Source organism: Polypterus senegalus, chromosome 1, assembly GCF_016835505.1.
Source record: "Polypterus senegalus isolate Bchr_013 chromosome 1, ASM1683550v1, whole genome shotgun sequence".
Classification (NCBI taxonomy): domain Eukaryota; kingdom Metazoa; phylum Chordata; class Cladistia; order Polypteriformes; family Polypteridae; genus Polypterus; species Polypterus senegalus.
The window spans coordinates 54,558,482-54,579,351 of NC_053154.1; the positions used below are offsets into that span (position 1 = coordinate 54,558,482).

The window sequence follows — 20,870 nt, forward strand, 5'->3', positions numbered from 1 at the left end:
AGTATATAAAAAAAGTGCCACTTGCAAAAAAACCTCAAAGCAATGTGTACTGTCTGTGTGATTGTGAGAGCCCGACTTTCCCTAGTTTGACTTCGAATAGAAGGTGCTAATAAATCTTTGAGGTGCAATATTCCTCCCCAGCTAAAGCGATATCTTTTGAAAAGAATTTCCTCCGGCAGCAATAAAGGATCTTTCTGATCACGCAAAACCGTCTCTATATTAAATTATTTTCTTATAATTTGCACACTGATATCAATTGGTCGCTCATTCATGAACGGCGAAGCCATGATCGAATGAATTCCATGCACGGACACTGATTAAGTGTGTGAGCTAATCCTTGTTTACATGGTTTTAGGATTTGGATGTGCTGCAATGACAACACATCCAGCAAGAGTTTCGAAAACCAACAGATCCCGGATCATGCCAAATTGTCAACAATTACATCCAGCTAAACGAGTAATCCACGTACGAAAAATACCCCCCAGGTCTGTAAAAAATATGAAATAAATCAACAGTATTATTTTCAAGGTATCAGGGCACAGAATAGGTCAAATTGACTTAAAGATTTTTGGAAACTCTACCAAACCATCCCTTAAGTGTTAGTTCAATTCCATTGTTTTAAAATGCATTTCAGTGTACAGCTGAGAGTAGAATTATATTAATGTCAGATCAGAAAAAATGACAACACAAAAGTAAATTTGTGAATATATAAAATACAGTTGTTAGTGGAGTACTTTATTAGGCTTTGAAGGTTAATGATGAAAAAATTATTAAATCCACAATAGTGTTAAGTGTTCCTTTGTGTCACAAATAGACTTACTAAATAAATGCATATCGATTGTTTTTATAGAATTAATCTTATCAGAATGAACAATGTTTTGCCATGTCTTACAACCTAAAGTATTACACATCATGGAAAGAGCTTTACTAATACATACCACAAAAATGTCAGTGACAAAATCTAAGAAAATAATGCTGATTTGTAATTCTAATATTCCCAAAGAAACCAAATAATGACTAACAATAAACTATATGACAAATGTCAAAATCAAGGAAAATACATAATAGATTTTAAAATACATCAGATTAGTAGAATTTAAAGGGATTAAAGAATGACATTTCACCTGCTATACATATTTGCAATGTATAATGGGTTTTTTGCCCAAAAAAAAAACATTTTTCAGTGGTTCTCAAACCTTGCCTTTGGTGGCCACTGGGACTACTATTTTATTCCAATCTGTTTATAAATTAAAGATTTCAACCATAAATACAACCCAGTATGTCATAATATTAGCTGTGTTGCACTATGTTTTTCAAAATAAGATAAAGTCTATCCTAAAAATATCATTGCAATGGCATCCTTATAATCAAGTGATCACTTTGAAAATATAAATAGCAAAATAATTAATTTCAGGAAAATTATTCCATAGCTATTAAGATATTTAAAACAGAAAGAGAAATTAACTTGGGTACTTTTAACAACATAATTCATCCTTCCATTTCCTATCCCTCCTATTTATTTAAGTGTCATGAATAGCCAGTGTTTATGACTAGTACAGTGGGACCCAGCGGTTACTTGACTTCTTCCACAAGAATAGAGGGACCAAGTTGGAAAGTGACTAAGGGTATATTTCACACAAACATTTAAAAAAGGTTTTTTGTCATACAGAGAACCAAGCAAACATTACTAATTTAGGGACCTTCAAAACAAAACTGAATGGGAATTGATGTGTTGTGTTGGGTGGAATTGCATGTCTTCATTGTACTCCAGTTAGGGATTTTGGGTCCAAAATTACATATCTGTGAAGCAGCAGCACTAACCACTGCACCAGAATGCCACCAAGAATCTACAAAACATATGTACTTTTACAAATTGGAGAAGAAATTGTGTTCATAAAGCTTGTTCGGCTAACTAATGCCTGAGCTGTCCAGAAATTATTATTCAGCCTGTTTGTATAAGCCCACAGGGTATTTGCTACATGACTCGATATGTGTCTCAAAATCTGATTCTGGGTTCTGTCTGTAAAACATTTCCCTTTTTAAACTTGTCACAAAAAATTAAGACTGTCCTTTCTTTACGTAACAGTCATGAAAATAGCCGATTTTGCTTTGTATAGGAGTGGGCCAATGCCATAAGGTGGAAAAGAATAGAATCCATAGAATAACTTGGATAAGTTCATTAAAAATAAGGAATGGATCAAGAGTGCATTATTTAAGCAAAGCAGTTATACTACATCTTTGCAAAATGACACCTACGCATCAAAGGAGGATTATATGTATGATCACAAAGATGTCCAGTTAGTTCAGTCATAAGAGTCCGATTTGACAATCCTGGATATGACAGCTTTCCATTAGGTGAACCATTCTTATGGAGCCGACTGGCATAAACCAGCTAATGTCACAAAATAATTAGTTCTCCAATGGCACAGGTGACAAGAGCCCAGTTAAGAAAGAAGGATGACATTTTTGGGTTGTAGTTTGCACACTTAGTGCAGCCGCATACAGTATGGCTGACAATGTTATAATTGAATGACTGTATTGCAGTATATATCAGCAGAAACAGCGTCACTCGATCAAAATGCTGGTGAGCTGTAATTGAAAGCAACATACTCTATTTTGAATGTTAATGCCTACTAGACAGGTACCACACCAGCTTTATAAAGTACATTGGGCATAACAGGGCCATTGACACTGATTACAAGAGGGTGATGTAAAGGATAGCTGGAAAATTAGCAAGTGCTATGTCATTACAAATAAATGTACTGTCATCATTACACCTATAGGCTGTGACAGGGTTATTCCAGTATTCCAGTGGGCCACACAAAGACACTCTCCACATGTATGCACATGCTATTCTTGTACATACTAATCCTTTTATTTTGCAACATATTTTAAATATGAAAATGTCTTTTTAGGTATAGACTTAATTGATTCCCTGTTGCTACACTATTGTGTGTAATGCAGTATTAGTTGGTTGCCACCATTTTTATATTTGTAGGTGATGCTTGCACTTCAAGATTTTGAATCTCTGCATACCTCTACTTGGTTTTGCTCTTTTTTGCAGGCAACTGTTACTGTTTGTAATATGGTTACATTGCATGTTGGGATGCTTTTGTCACATCGCACAGACCTGTTATACTGTACGTGCACATTGCCTTATGAACATGACTGACTATACATATGCTTCTGTTGTATGACCTACACCCCTGTCATAAACATGATAGGTTTTGACCAAATTTACAAACAAATTACAAACAGTTTGTATTGCCAATTGTAAATATGACCAACTGCCCAAGTAAGGAATTATCCTCTTTTGAAAATGCTTACTATAAAAAAAATTGTTTCACAGGATAGATTCTGAGAATTACGACACTATTGTTAATATGCTGTGCTAGAAATTTCAACTAATATTTGATTTTTTTCTTTATGCTGTTGTAGTTTTAAGCTGACTAAGTCTGCGTACACTTGCATCACTTACACTGCCTTACATAATCACACTACAATAGGAGTGGTAATTGATGTTTCATTTAGACAGAATGGTATCAGCTTAAAATTACACTTACCTTAAATAGTGGCAAACAACATGTAGCTACATTCTTTACTCTACAGCAGATCTGGAAAAATAGAAAGCTATCCTAACCATGTGCTAAAAAACTACAAATAATAATCTGAAGACAGTGAGAAGTTTTATTTTTACACAGCATCCAGCAACACTGAGGTCTGTAGTGATAACTCTAAAATGAATAAATACACAAGCAAATAAATACATGATGGAATATTAAAAAACAGCACTTAATCCAAATCTTGCAAAGTCAAATTTGGCAGTGCCTAATGGTGCACATAAAAGAAGAAGTCTAAAAGGAAAATGATTAGGTAAAATAAAATAATTGCGATTAAGACCTAGATCAGTTTTGTTCAGAAAGAATAACGTAGGAAAAAGTTTCTGTAATAGTATTTTTGTAAGCAAAACTCTTTCCTTATTTTCCTTTTCAAGGGTCTCTCAGAAACTACAAGAGCCTGTAAGCCCTTTCAAAATGCAATGCTTGCAGTTCCAAGAGAACACTTTTGACTAACAAACTGAACCACTTTGAAATATTTGAGACATTGTGAAATCTGCAAATGGAGTTCCACACACCCAGACAAGGTGTGAGCCTAACTATTTCAGAAACAGTTTAGCAAGAAAATAAAAGTAATATGAAACTGGGAGATGAAGGAAGGAGGTGCGACTATCCTAGTTTGTACCCATGTCAAGAAATGGAGGGATGCCAAAGCTCTTGCTACAAAAACGTAAATTTATTGCCACCTTTATTCCTTTGAATGAAAATAGTTTCATTATATGCAAATTACACCACCATCAATGCAAGCGTTTTTTTTTTTCTTTTTTGCGATTATAAAAAATGTGTTAAATATGATTTAAGTAAGTGGTTTTGAAGCTTTCAACAGGTTTACTTCAAACAGACTTCTTACCCTTAAGAAAACCAAACCAAAAACATATACATGTCCTGCAAAATGCTTAGTCAATCACATTTTAAAAATGTTCAGTATATGTAGTGTTTTGGTACTACCACAGCTGCTAAGCTCTCATATTGTGTATGACAAGTCTTCTTAATGGTGGTTTCTCATTGTCATACAGTAAAAGATGCTTGCTGCTGTTGACCAGTGGTGTGTATTGATCTGCAAATATATATGCCTGATAATAACAAATGTGAAAACACAGGCTTTAAAGTGGTCAACTGGCAAAAGATAGACACAAGTTCTTGAATTGGTGCTACTTTTGGGGCCACATTTTAAATAATACATAGGAACTGAAGAATTATTGAATGGGTTCATTTGTTTGTCATCACTCAATTACCACAGTGTTATCAACTCTCCTCCTTGCTTTGTGAAACAATGAACATAAACAAACCTGCAACACATTTTAACATGTGACATGAGATAGAATGGAATCACACATAGTTTTCAGACTCACACACGCACACGCATACTGTATACAGTAGATCACATGTCCTAGCCAAGGTGATTCTTGCGAGGACGACAGGCCGAGATACTTCCACTGTTTCTATGAAGTTGAATTTCCAGACATCTTCTTTATGTGGAGACTTTGGCAATTTAGGTGTATAAAACATGACATTTTTGATCTTTACACCAAATGATCAATCATTAAGTCTAAGATAGTCCCAGGTTTCAGGTTTAGTTATTTTGTAGACATTCTAAATCCACTGAGCAGCAGATACTTCCATTCTACAAAAGAGAAAAAGAGTGTGTAAGTTAGAATAACTTTTAGAATTATAACATCAAACAATTAGATGGATAGATAATTACACTAAGGCTCCTACATTATGCACATTAATTGCTCATTATATAAGACATGATTCATTAAAATAACACATTTAGTATTTTTAATATAATTAATAAATTTTTGCTGTGAATCCAATCGGAATCTCATACCTCAACTGCTGAATTGTTTAAAGCTTCTAGACTTAACTGCAGCATTTGACACCATAGACCACAGCATTCTTATAAATTACCTTACCAATGGGTGGGCCAACCTGGCAGTGTCTTAGGTTGGTTTCACTCTTACTTAAAAGGTAGAAAATTCTTTGTTAGTTGTAGTGATTATCACAAAGCACAAGGTGAACTACCACAGCTATGCAGATGACACACAGCTTTATTTATCGCTAGCGCCTGATGACCCTGATTCTCTTAGCTCTCTGATTCAATGTCTTAGCAGTATTTCCAGTTAGAGATGTAGTAACTTTCTCAAATTAAATGAGGATAAAACAGAAATCTTAGTATTGGAAAATATGGATATAGCAAGGATATTGGAAATAATCCTGGTCTCTCATATTTAAAAATTGAGTCACAAATAAAGAATTTAGGGGTAGTCATTGACTCTGACCTAAACTTTAAATCACACATTAACCAGAATAATAGGACTGCTTTCTTTTACTTGACGAAAATATCAAATATTAGACCTCTAATACCTTTACAAGACGATTAAAAATTAGTTCATGCTTTTGTTTTAAGTCAACTAGATTACTGTAATGCTCTCCTAACAGAATTACCTAAGAAAGACATCAATCAAATGCAATTAGTGCAGAAAGCAATAGTCTCTAACACTGCAAAGACAATTACACAGTTTTTAACTGACCACAACTTATCAGACCCCTGGAGGTTTCTAAACCCAAACTCAAGAACATATTCCTTCTACTCACCAGTGCATCATTGCTACTTAAGAATTGATTATTTCTTTATAGATAATAATTTCTTGCCAACGATTAAATCTTGTAAGTACGACGCTATTGTTATTTCCGACCATGCCCCTCTGATCTTGGAGCTAAAATCATTATGCCCCACATACTCATCTCGCAGATGGAGTCTTAACCAACTTTTATTAGCAGACGAGAACTGTACAGAATTTATATCAAAACAAATCAGTTTCTTCCTAGAGACAAATATATCCACAGAGGTCTCTGCAGGAATACTCTGGGAAACTCTAAAGGCTTTCTTAAGAGGACAGATTATTTCATATCTTCCCCACAGAGATAAATTAGAAACCAAAGAAGCTAACCAGCGAAATTACTAGAATAGATCAAGAACATGCCAGGTGTCCAAGTGAGGCTCTTCATAGGAAAAGACAGGCTCTGCATTCAGAGCTCAACCTCTTAACAACCAAAGAAACTGAACAACTCATTTTTAAATCGACATCATTACTATGAATATGGAGAGAAAGCTAATAAGTAGTGATGAGCGAGCACCAAAGTGTTTGGGTGTTCGGTCCGAACACATCGCGATGTTCGTGTGCTCTACCGAGCACCCGAGTATAATGTAAGTCAATGGAAGACAACCAGGCACCCCCTGCTCTGAAAAGAGGAGGGTGCCTGGTCCATTGGAAAAGGTCAGGAAGTGACAGAAACACCACCCAAATGGACCAGGAACAGTATGGGGACGATATCTGGATGCATCTTGGACTCCCAAGTCGCTGATGGGAACCAGTTTGTCCGAGTTGTAAACCATTTTTACAGACTGCCAAAAACACGCCCAAAACCCACCAAAAAAACCAATTTTACAAGAAAAATGACGGTCTAAAACATTATATGCCAGTGCCTGCAGGTGAGCTGACACTCTAAAACATTATATGACAGTGCCTGCATATATAGCACTAGAGACTTGAGCATGGCGCACGAGTACATGTGGTGCTCGTTCGAGTAGTGCCATGCTCCAAGCATAGCGATGCTTGAGCCAAACACGTTTAGCCGAGCATGCTCGCTCATCACTACTAATAAGCTCTGAGCTCAACAAATCCACAAGCAAGAAGTTCGCAATGCAATATCAGCAATCACCAACACGAGCGGAGATAAAATCATTGAGAATAAAAATATAATGCACACATTTAGAGACTACTATAAATCTTTATATTCTACTGAGTTCAAAGAAGACAACACACAATCTAATGCATTTCTGGATACATTACAGATACCACAAATAGATACTTTTATTGCAGAGGAATTGGATAAACCTCTGGCGCTATCAGAATTACTAGATGCTATAAAGTCACTTCAGAGCGGGAAAGCAGCAGGCCCTGATGGCTACCCTGTCGAATTTTATAAGAAATTTTCCACTCAGCTAGTTCCCCTCTTATTAGCAACATTTACAGAAGCTAGAGACAATCAAATTCTACCTCAAAGTTTTCGCCAAGCATTCATCACCATCTTTCCTAAACAAAATAAGGACTTATTACAATGTGCATCATACAGACCAATTTCACTTCTGAATAATGATGTTAAGATACTCTCCAAGGTCCTAGCTAGAAGGATGGAGAAAGTGCTGCCTTCGGTAATATCACAAGATCAAACTGGATTTATTAAAGGCCGACACTTAGCTACCAATCTTTGACACCTGTTTAATGTAATACTGTATAATCACCTGCAAAGTCAAACACCCTGGAGATATTACTATCATTGGATGCAGAAAAAGCATTTGATATGATTGAATGGAACTACCTTTTCACTACATTAGAGAAATTTGGGTATGGCCTGAACATTTGTGCATGGATCAAATTACTGTATACCAATCCAGAAGCTTCAGTTTGGATTAACAACATTTGTTCAGACTACTTTAAACTAGAATGTGGTACCAGGCAAGGATGCCCCTTGTCACCACTGGTATTTGCAATACCAATAATACCTAATAACCCAATTGTGCTTCATCACTCAGAATATGGAACCAATGTAGAAAGCATTTTAAGATGGAGAATCTTTTATCTGTTGCACCTCTGCATGAGAACCACCTTTTTCAACCCTCGCAAACATATGCAGTCTTTAATATCCAGAAAACATTTGGGATTAAATTGCTTAGAGATCTTTATATTGACAACATCTTTGCATCCTATGAACAATTACATTCCAAATTAAATTTTCCACCAAAACATTCCTTTCACTATCTTCAAATTAGAAACTTTGTTAAACATAACCTGCCCGATTTTCCCCATCTCCCACCCTCCTCTATGCTGGAAAAAATATTGCTCAGTTTCGAGGACTCAGACAGCAGTTATGCAATATATAAAATTATTTTACAGTCCCTCCCTTTCAAAGATCCAAGAGGACAATGGGAAAAGGATCTCTCACTCAACATATCAGAAGGGGAATGGAAGGTAGCAATGCAGGGAATTCATTCGAGCTCCATATGCACAAAGTATACAATTATTCAATTCAAAATTATATATCAAGCACATTTTTCTTACTTATCCAAAATGTTTCCAGGGCAAGATCCTACCTGTGAACGCTGCAATCAAGCTCCAGTCACACTGGGTCACATATTTTGGGCCTGCACCAAATTAACATCATTCTGGACAAAACTTTTTAAGTGCCTTTCAGACAGCCTTGGTGTCACAATCCCTCCTAATCCACTAACAGCTGTGTTTGGTGTTCTTCCAGATGGGCTTAAAGTGTAGAAGGACAAACACACTGTGATTGCCTTTACTACACTATTGGCACACAGATGTATTTTGCTAAACTGGAAGAATCCTAACTCTCATCTTTTAAGTCAGTGGGTAACTGATGTTTTATATTATTTGAAATTGGAAAAAATAAAATTCTCAGTAGGAGGATCTGTGCAGATCTTTTTCAAAACCTGGCAGGATCTAATCAATAATATTTTAGAATAAGCTCTTAAAGCAAAGGAAGTAAATTCTCTTCCTATTTCTTTTTATTCTCTATTTATCTTTATCTGCTTTTAAAGTCATCAATTTATTTATTTTTACTAGTTTTATGTTTTATTCCGTTGGCCATACTCTCTTTCTCAGGGGTGGGGGTTGATTTGTTTTCAATTCTATTTTTTGTAAAAATTGATCTATTTGTATGGAATGATTACAATAAAATCAATAAAATTTAAAAAAAAAGAAAGCAATAGTCAGAATCTTAACTGAAAATTTGAGCACATCTCAACAGTTTTAGATGTCATTACATTGGTTGCCAGTGTCATTTAGAGTTGACTTTAAAATACTACTAATGGTTTATAAAGCATTAAGTAATCTTGCTCCATCCTATATTTTGGAATGCCTATCTCCCTACACTCCAAGCCATAACCTCAGATCCTTGAATGGTGGTCTGCTTTTTATTTCTAGAACCAAGCTTAAGAGAGGTGGTGGGGCGGCCTTTTGCTGTTATGCACTTAAAATCTGGAATACTTTACCAATAGAAATTCACCACGCTAACTCTGTGGAACATTTAAAAAAAACTGCTTAAAACTCATTATTTTAGTTTGGCTTTTTCGTAGCTACATTTTATTTGTATTCCCAGTGGAATATATGGGCATAGAATTTTCATATTCTTCAGGGATCTGCAAACTGTACTAATATCTACTACTCTCTGTTGTTTTTCTCCAGCACTATGCAGCCCCCTGTCATGATAGAATGAAGTTGGGTATCTCAGCTGTCCATGAGCCCAACTCCATCAAATCCCAATGTGAATCATGAAATCTATGAGTTTTGATTTATGAAAAATTATGCTAGGTAGAATGCTCAGTTGGGGTTGGGTGGACTCTTGGTCTTGAAACCCCTGCAGATTTTCTTTTTTTTTTTTCTCCAGTCTAAGTGGAGGTGTTTTATTTTTTTTTGGTTTTTTGTTTTTGTCCTTCAATTCATCTGACCTTACCTTGTTGTTCTGTTATTTATTCTTTAATATTATTGCTTATTTTTAAATCTTTTCTTGTAAGTTTCATTTTCTCATCTTGTAAAGCACTTTGGTCTACATTTCTGTATGAAAAAGTGCTATATTAATACATGTTGTTGTTGTTCTACTTTCCAGAAGAATTCCATAATCCTGTCAAATCTTATATTACATATACAGTAACCTCTTATTTTATATCTGTCAAAATATGATGTATTATTTTCTTACACATACTTTAACTTCAAATGAACAGGGGGGGACTTATAGAAATGTTTAGGACTCTAGTAACTGTGACTGGACAACTGTCATCATGATGTCATGTCATCCTTGGGTGAATGAAACAAATCTGTTATAAATAGCTGTTATTGTCCTTAGATGTTTTACTTAAATGTATAGTATGTCAGATGAATTGTTATGATGAATGCTATAATTATTATGCCATTAAGAAAAGTGGTCCCACTTTCAATAATGGGACTCCAATATATAAAAGGATTCTTTGTCATCTGTGACCAACTGGTATTTGAGTAATTGGGAAATGTCTTAGACCTCCTGTGATAAAAGGAAGGAAAGGAAGTAGATATTTTACTGAAAAGCAGATAAACCATCTGCCACCACCAACTGAAACAAAAGACCTCAAATCTTGCCAATGATATGTCAGAGAGTTAAGATGGCTTACTTTGCTTGTTGTTAGACTATGTATGATCTATATTGACATTTGAGAAAATTAGTGTCTTATTTGTTTTGTCCTATATTATGTATACCATTTCTATCTGTTCAATAATATTAAGCTTGGGTGACATAAGGCATTAAAATGCCCTTCAGCTTTATGTTGTAAATAAAACTATATAAAATTATTATAGTAAGATGCAGAAAAGTATATATGCAATTATGAATTTCTGTTGAATAATAAAAATACATTTGAATAATAAATACAATTCTGTGCTCTCTGGCTGATCCTTTATCGTCATTATTGGCTATTTCCCAAAGGTCTACACTTCAAGGTTTTAACTTGTGGAACAGTCCGTAGCATGGCTGTTCTGGACGTGTCACACCAACATGCCCGAATCTCGAGATACAGATCTTGATACATAACCGTACATGCAGTTCACACTTTTATTATGATTTAATTGTAGGCAAAACTGAATTTTTGAACATTTTATGTTATTTTCAGAATTGATCAACAGAGTGAAATATCATTTTGCAAACAGATTTAGAAAGACTGAACTGTAAAAATCTATTCACAAACAGTTTTGATATGTGTTTTTACTGAAGTGGAATTTGGAAAGAAAACTGGGATGGTTTACAATAATCCATTTGGCATGGCTTGATTTCTGTTTCTAATTTGCATCTTCACATGGCCATGAGCGTGAAGCTCACAAGCAGGTTTAAAAAAAGGAGTGCAGAATTTCAAAGTGATCCTCACCTATATAGTTGATTTTGTTTAGTTTGTTGTAGTAAAATAATTGGTGCCAATTTCAGCTTGCGGGGCTCTTGGACACATAGCTTCCTTGGAGTTGATGTGTATGTAACATTTATTAAATTATACATCAACAGCAGTGTGTCAGTTTCTTCATTTACAACTTATTACACTATCTTAAAATAAATGGATCCTGAGAAAATCAGCATAATTGTTTACTGATAATCTACAAGCTCATATCCATTTCCTATACTAAGATCACAGAGTTTTAAATGCATATTTTTAGTAAGTCACTGTGCACTGGGGAAATTCCAAAGGACAGGAAAATGGCAAATATTATCCTATTATATAAAAAAGGTAACCAAGCAGATCCAAGCAACTCTAGGCTGGTAAGCTTAACGTGCATCACAGGTAAATTGAGCGGCACATGGCAAAACGGGAGTTTTACTGAACAGTCAGCCTGGATTCAGAAGAGAGAGGTTGTGTTTTACTAACATGCTGGATTTCTGTGAGGAAGCAACCAAAGGATAAGATCAAAGCAGAGCATATGATATTATTTTTCTTGAAAGAATTTGATAAGGTGCCACATGAGAGGGTGGGCATCAAAATAAAAGAAGAGGGAGTTCAGGGTGATGTTTGTAGACGGATGCAGAATTGGCTTAGACACAGGAAGCAGAAGGTGATGGTGCGGGGAACCTCATCAGAATTAGCTGATGTTAAGAGTGGTGTCCAGCAGGGGTCAGTGCTAGGGCCGCTGCTGTTTTTAATATATGTAAATGATTTGGATAGAAATACAAATAATAAGCATGTTAAGTTTGTAGATGATACTAAAACAGGCGGTCTAGAATATATGAAATCATTACAGAGACATTTGAAAAGCATACTGGCTTGGGCATATTTGTGATAATGCACTGGTGAGACCTCGTCTAGAGTACTTTCAACAATTTTGGTCTCCAGGCTACAAAAAGGACATACAGTAGCAGCGCTAGAAAAGGTCCAGAGAAGAGCGACTAGGCCGATTCGAGGGCTACAGGGGATGAATTATGAGGAAAGATTAAAAGAGCTGGGCCTTTTCAGTTCAAGCAAAAGAAGATTAAAAGGTGACATGAGTGAAGTGTTTAAAATTATGAAGGGAGTTAGTTCAGTGGATCGAGACTGTTATTTTAAAATGAGTTCAACAAGAACATGGGGACACAGCTGAGAATTTAAGTGTAAATTTCACACAAACGTTAATAAGTTTTTCTTTACACAGAGAAGAGCTTTGTTGGACTGAATGGCTTGTTCTCATCTAGATTGTTCTAATGTTATAATTTACTAAAATGGTGCCAATCACTTTCCTATTTACATTGAAAATCACAAAGGAAAATTAGTTTTCACTTGCGCTAACTGAAACGTTTTCAGATGTCAATGACACAACTGTGTTTCACAAATAATATATTTTCCAATAGGAAGAGTTAATGACTAAGTGTAGAATATCTGAGTATATAAACTATTCACTCTGGAAGAACACTTGTGAGTTCAAGGTGAAAGTACGCTTGGTATTTTATATTTTTGTCAGCACTGGCCCTGTGAATTATATTTTTTTATGAAACAGTGCTGGAATGCATGACTAACATATTAATGGCAGTTTTGGTGTAAACTCACCTTTAAGTAAAGCTTAAAGTAAAGCTTACATGTCCTGTTTGGACACTACATTAAAAATAAAAAGAATATATATAAACCCTTTTCAATGTGTTTTTCTTAGTGTGAAACGTTGATTTTATAAAATTAGTATATTTCAGACTTATATTGTAAATGGTTTATGGGATCGAGTTTAGCACAAATGAAGGCTGTTTGGTTAGAAAATATTTTGATTTAAAATAAATGATAACTATTTTTGTTCATTTCATCTGAAAATACTGCATTTTTTTCCATACTGGAAAATGTTATAGAGGTTATGTGAATTCAGATAGACTTTTGTTGAAATTCTTAAACTATATTTGTCAATATCATTTTCTCACAAAACCCTTCTCCCATTGAATATTGTTATTGATTTTATACTACTGAAATATATAAGTCCAAGATATTCTCTAAGAAAACTCTAATTAAGCTATTAGTAAATGTCAGTTTTTACTATCTTTACGTTCATAGTTTTTCTCAGGAATAATCAGACTTGAATTGGCAGAGCAATTTCTTTAATTAGCCTAATAAATTCAAATGAGATAACAATTTTATATTTGTTTGTAACATAGGTGTTATGACTTATACATCAACTAACAATATGTAAAATATATATAAAACTAAAAAGTACCACACATATGACACCAAATGCTACACATGTGTTAATAACAGCATTTGCTTTGATTTGATCATAACTACTTTTGCATGGAATTTTTGGATTAGCTGCCATGTAGAGAAACTATAGAATTTCAAATTTGGACACTTACTGGTGTTTTTTTTTGCACCACAAAGAGAAAAGGGTCTGTCCAGTAGGCTACTTTTTCACTTTGAATGGTGTCAGAAGTGCTAGGGTGTTTAACGGTTTTCCAACACAAAATGTAACTACAATGTTTGCTGCCCTGCTTGCAAATATTTCTCTCCTGAAATCCTGAGATTCAGTCCTCAGTTTCACCCATAATACCAATGTACTGTGATTTTAGGTATGGTATTAAATGCTGTCACACGTTATATTCTGTAATCCACTCTATATAGTTGTGAAAGAGATTTTATCATGTTTTACTTTGTCATTGTGTATGTTAAACAATTAAACTACTTTTCTTTCTTACTGCTTGAAGATATATTTTACAACAAATATACCAAATATGTAGACTTTGTGCTCTGTGCTCAGTATAACACATGCTATGCTTCTCAGAATAGCCAAGATTTAATTATTACAGTGCACAAAGAGGATTACATTTTTCTATGATTCAAGTACATCAAAAAAATAATCTAGAGTTCAGTTGAAGCCTATCCCAGCTAGAAAAGGGTCACAAGGCAGGAACAAACCCAGACTGGGTGCCAGTCTATTGCAGGGTGAACACACACACACCAGGACCATTTTATTTAGTATCACCAATTCACCTAACCTGCATGCCTCTGGACAATGGGAGCATCTGGAGGAAACCCTTGAAGACAAGGTGAGAACATGCAAACTCCACATAGGCAAGACCTGGGATGTGAACCCTGGTCTCCTTAATGTGAGGCAGCAGTTTTGCCACTGCGCCACTGAATTTTGTTAACTGTAAGGTGTAGTCATCTCCCTGCCATCCTTATGAATGAAGTGGGTTCAATAATTGAAGGATACATTAGTTGAATAGTTAATATTGCCTTTGTATATTTTCTTCTGTTTTATTTTCTTCAACCTTTCCCCTTATTGTGTATATAAGTGCAAGTTATTTTTCCATAATTGCATGATTTCCCCTGTCTTATATACATTGTTTGCTTTGTGTAAAACCAATGTTCTTAAGTTTTAATTGGACAGGTGGCATTTTAATACCAGCTCAGTTCAGCACATTATTGGATTCAGAAAGATGATTGTTATAGGCTAGCAATGACTAATTAATGAATAAATATATGCTGTACCCTGCTCCTTTCTGACAAGACCCATGAAAACATTTGAAGTAAAGGGCTAGTCTGCTTTTTTCTGTTTAATCTACTTTGCCCATTTGCAGTTAAATACATTTTCCCAAATTAAAAAAAAAAACACTTCTAAATTCCTAAACTTCATATCAAAAAAACATACATTGTGTGTTATATATCACTGTTTCCTTTAGGATTCCATTTTCATTTAATGTGCAAATAAATAGAGTCAAGTCAGCTGGCATCTCAAAATTTTCCATAATCGAGACTAAATGGATGGGTGTGTTGATATTTAGATTGTGGTACACAAGTGATCATCCAGGGTGAATTTTAGTCATGTGCCTGTTGCTGCTTAAAAAGGGTTTCATTGTCCTGGAGAGAGGTTAGGAACACACACTGATACAGTGCATTGCTGCACCCACAACAATCCAACTCAGGATCCAGATCAAGACCCGAGTGCAGCTATGCAATGGGTGATACCTCAGCACCACACTAGTTCAGATGGAGTGGAACAGTGTGAGGTTTTTTATGGTGGCTAAAGTGCCATTTCTGCCACCAACCCCCAAGGAGTGGTTACAAAATGAGTTATATGAGTTGCAGTTGCAGTAGACTAATACGAAGAAAGCACAAAAAATGATTATACATAACATGTTTGTTTCTATTTTTTGTGTGTATGATTATTTTTTTGGATTTTATGAAAACACAGATCTTGAGGTCTTTCATCAGCTTTGGAACCCATTTAAGACTCAAATTATTGTTACACAACCACCAATGTCTACACACTACAATCTACTGAGTTAACAAAGGGATGATAATCAGAATATGAAGAACTGAAAATTAATGATGTGTAAAAAAAAATTGAAATGTCAAAAATGAAATACTAATGTGATCCTGATGACCTCCTTTTCCTTAACTCATCTTAAAGAAATTATACAAAATAAATCAGCATCAAGTGGCACTTGTACACCTTCTTTCAAGAAAGCAACTTACTGCTACAGGTTCTTTTGGGTCCATGTCAGCTATTAGAGATTTTACTAGATCCAGTACAAACTGCTCTAGAAGATACAGTAGGGTGTCATCATACTGTTTGTACTAAGAAAGCGATTACCCAATTAGATCATCCTGCCTATTCACCTGACTTAGTTCACTGTGATTTCTGGCTATTTCCAAAATTAAAAGCTGTGCTCAAAGGGCAAAGATTTTCTAATATAACTGATATCCAACATGATGTGAGACAGCTGGTCAAACGTATTCCAGAAAATGAGTTCCAGGCCTGCTTCCAGAAATGGAAACACCATTTAAGTCAGTGTATAGATGCACAAGGGGAGTACTTTGAAGGTGACAGTAGCCACTAGTGTACAGTTCCACATGAATATTTTTAATGGTGTATTCCAGGAATTAAATTGTCACACCTCGTATATATACAGTAAAATCTCAGTTGTATGAATTGGACTTTTGCAGTGTATCGTGACATGCTTTTCCTATTATTCAGAATGGCAAAACTATGAGATTCATCCTTCCACAGTCTCATTCTGTCTCACCACATGAACCGTGTTGCTTTGTGAAATGAACCTAAATTACTATCAAAATAACATTATTCTACATAGGAAACTTATGTTTAAAACAACACATGTGTTTAAAGCATTATAAATGATCCCCAGATTACAACTGAACAATTGAGTTTTATCCCAGGCAAAGTTAACCTGATTTTCTTTGTAAACTGGAACTTGTTCTGAAAATGTCTGCTATTGGAAATAACTGCAAAACTGAATACTGCTTTATTACTTGCTTTGCAGAAAATATTAACAAAATGATGGTGAAGCAACACTACTGGAAGAATTAAGTGGCCAGGACTGGTGAACTTTCTTGGGCTAAATGGTCTGTTCTTGTGTGGATTGTTTTAATGTCCTGATGGTCTAATGTACTGTTCAGTAAAATAACAAAACACAAATAATTTAAACTAAAAGGAACAATAGGTATGTATAGTATGTTGACCTTATACTTAAACATCACAATTTTTCTTAATAATGACTCGTGACCTCAAAGAGTTCAGAAAAGCATAATGATGAAACAAAAAGCTATAACTAACTGAAAAATGGTATCTCATCAGAGGTCTTTGGTGAGGAAACGTGGAGTGTCACTTCCTCTCACAACTGCCATACTCCTTTGTAGTGATTGTATAGTCTTATCTGTTTATTTTTTACTTAGAAAGGTCTTTTATATACCTTCCTGTTACAGATTGTTTTTTTTTTGTATTTGTAGAATTTATTTTTGATATTTATTTTTCACTCTCATTTATTTTTGTGTCATTTAATTTTTAGTTAATTTTAATTTCAAGTAAGCCTAGTGTTAGGATCTTCAATCTCTTCTCTTCAAGTCTGGATATGTTGCTTTGACTTCTAGTTTGCTCTTGCCTGTTTGGTTTGGACATTTGAATCATTTTGCTTTTCTGGTTTTGCACGTCCTTGACCAGCCTCTCATTTCAACTCCTGGTTATTTACCTCATACAAATTGTGGGTATAAACTCACTCTGAGACAGCATGGCTGAGACGTGTACATAGGAAGCTGGAAATTACAAACAGTAGGCTTTACATCTCCACAGCTAAATGGACAGCTGCCTGTCTAGCTGCTTATGTTTCACAGAGCTTATTGCATGGCTGCACATGCTGCCAATTATATTCAGTGACTCTTGTTTTCTTAGCTGAGAGATTACGGATTGTCACCTCCACCTCCCAATGATAAATACTCCCTGAGACAGCACATCTGTGAAGTATATTTAGGATTACAAGTAGCTGGTTCTAAAGCACCAGCTAAACAGCCAGATGCTAATCAAGCTGCTTATCAGTGACTGAGCTCACTGCACATGCTGCCAGGCATGTGCCCTGGTCATGCCAATGGTTGCTAAAGCCCATCGGTCATAATACGTGGCCGGCACAATCATCATATTCGGGAAATAGTGTGGCATATGGGTTGCACCTGACCCAAGGTGAGCAGAGTTAGGCGGAGCCCATGCAGCGGTTGTGAGCGTACAAAGGTGCAAAGCAGCTGGGAGTGCATGTTGCTGCAGATCTGGACGAAATGGCAAAGGCAGCTGTAAAAATGCCAAAGTTCCTTTTAAGATTCATTCACCAGCAATCGCTGTAAAGAGGCTAATTCCATTGCTTCAACTCTTCCATCCACAGATTGTTATGGCATTTTTAAAGTACATGCTTAACTTTTCAAATGTAACTATTCCATTTTCTAATACGAATACTCTAGTTTTGTCATTATTCGAATGAATATGGATTCAAAAAGAATATTTAGTACAGCCCCCAAAACTAAGACTTTTTCCTGTACATCATGACAAACCAAAACAGAAACAAATTAAAAAAACATTGAACAGTTTGGTAAAAGAATAAAAATCAGAGTTGTCACATTTAAAAAGTATTCACACCCTTTGTAAATTTTGAACTAGCATTTGCCCAGGTACAGAGTATCACCTTTCCAACTACCTCAGTTTGTTGATGGTCACTGCCAGTGAAGGAAATGAGTGGATGACCTCTTATCAATTAATTTATAACCTCTTTCACAGAGGTCCAACAGTATGGTAGAGTTTTTCCACAAAGTAAACCAAAATAAAAACAAAAGAGCATTTAGAACAAGTCATGGATATAATTATATGGAAGCATCGATTTGGGATAGGATACAAGGCTATCTCAAAGTTACTGAACATACCTCAGAGCTCAGTGTAGTCCATCATGTGGAAGTGGAACAAACATGAAGCTACAGGTTGTGGACTGGGACTCGGACACAGGCAGACGGACAACATAGTTCCACCACACACTATTTATTTACAGTAATATGTACAAATTCGTGCTCACAAACCCCAATGACTCTTGCACCGATTCCCCAAAGTCCAGGCCACACTCTCAGTCACTGTGCCTCTCTCGACCGCCTCCTGTCCTCTCTCCAGCTCTGTCCTCTTCCACCCGACATCTACTATCGACTGAAGGGAGGCGGCCCCTTGTATGGGAACCCGGATGGGCTCCAGCTGCTTCCTTGCACTCCCTCTTGGACACACCCCTGTGTGGCGGAAGTGCCGGCTGTGCACCCGGAAGCCGTCCGGGTGTCTCCTGTCTTCTTCCCTCCAGCACTTCCTGGTTTGGCGGAAGTGCTGGGCTGCAGCATTCCTCAGGCACCGGAGCTCCAGCCCCAGCCGGGGACCACACTGGATATTCCGGCATCGGGGCACCGCCTGGTAGTGGCCACGGGTCCCTACAGGGCTGGGCTTCCAAGCCCTGTACCCGAGGCCCCCAACATAACCAAGCACAAGCCGGGACCACAAGGTATACTACCTAGGTCAGTCCACTTTTCTAAACATGGTTGCCCAAGAGTAACACTTGAAACTACTGTGATGCCAAATGTAGCTATGACCGAGCTGTAGCAAGCAATAACTGCAAAAGGAGAGGCTGTTCACGCTTCAACGATTTTCAAAGGATTGCACAAAAATAGCCTTTATGGAAGAGGAGCAAGGAAGAACCTCTGGATGGAAAACAAAATATGTGCTTGCCTGTAAATAGCACTGGTCTGCAAAACATTTTTTTTTTGCTCCCGTCAGAAATCGAATTTTTTGCAGAATTGAGGGTGCTGAATCCAAATCTGGAAATAGAATTTGCTCTGTCATATCCAGTTTTTGAGATTTAAAAATGGAAAATAAAAACTATTTTAAAGGAAAAATGTAATATATTCTTAAATTATTTAGTGTTGAAAAAAAATACATTTTGCATATAATTGTTTTCAGTATAATATTTACAAAAAGTAGTAACTTGTTAGTTTTTTTCTACTTATAATCCTTTGAAGGTGTTTCATGCTGGAATAACCAATAGATGCCTGTAACATGGACTCACTCCACTTCCCATTATAATGTCTCTTCATTTGAATGGAACCTTTCTCCCATGTTCAATCAGAAACTGCTCCTATGTTTCTTGAGAAAAAAAATCTAAATCAGAGTGTAGAAACTGAATTTTTAAAGACATTGCACTCAAGTTCTAACTATGGAAACCGAAGCTCCTCAACTAGTTCCTTGTAGGTTTCTGCATTTTGTTTTCCCAAGAAAATTTTGGGTGACGCTTTTAGATACCTCCCTAGCTCTTTTCTCAACTTCACATAGCTTGGACTGGATTTGCAGTCCAACAGAAATACCTTCTTTTATTTTTGTTGCTCTAATGTAAGGAATTTCAGCCTTTGATATTTGAATCCTTCACAATCCTTGCTTGCCACTTACCTGGTTAAGACTATGAATAGATCAACCAAACCATTCATATTTCTGTAAAAAAACATTTAAACTATACCTTTCCCTCTTCTGGACAATAAAAAAGAATCTTTACAACCTTCTAAATATAAATTCCTTTTGTAATTTTAAAGGAGTAAGCAGGGAAAAAAAAATGCTAATTGAGAGCAAAAAATGCTCCACCTCACATTAAGAGCGATGAAGGCTGCCATTTTATAGCTTAAAATAAACTTTGAATAATATTCTGAGCGTTAAAAATATTTAGATAGATAGATAGAATTTATGATATAAAACAAGCATAACTTGTTTTTAATATGTCAGCAATTTTTTTCAAAATGGTTTATGGTAGAATTTCCAACTTCCAAAATTGATTCAGCACATCAAATTTAACATTATACGCTAACTTATTTGCACAGGAGGACTTTGGTGCTGACCTGTGTAATCTGCAAAACATTAC

General features: G+C 35.8%; 1 protein-coding gene across 1 annotated transcript in view; it reads right to left on the minus strand.

Annotated features, from left to right (window-relative positions):
• Positions 1-333: 333 nt before the first annotated feature.
• LOC120526187 (protein kinase C-binding protein NELL1-like) overlaps positions 334-20,870 on the minus strand; it is a 1,449,010-nt gene continuing 1,428,473 nt past the window's right edge. Inside the window, exon 20 of the mRNA XM_039749219.1 lies at positions 334-5,241. Within this exon, the coding sequence (XP_039605153.1) occupies positions 5,191-5,241 (51 nt within the window). The 3' untranslated portion in view covers positions 334-5,190. The remainder of the gene's footprint in view (positions 5,242-20,870) is intronic.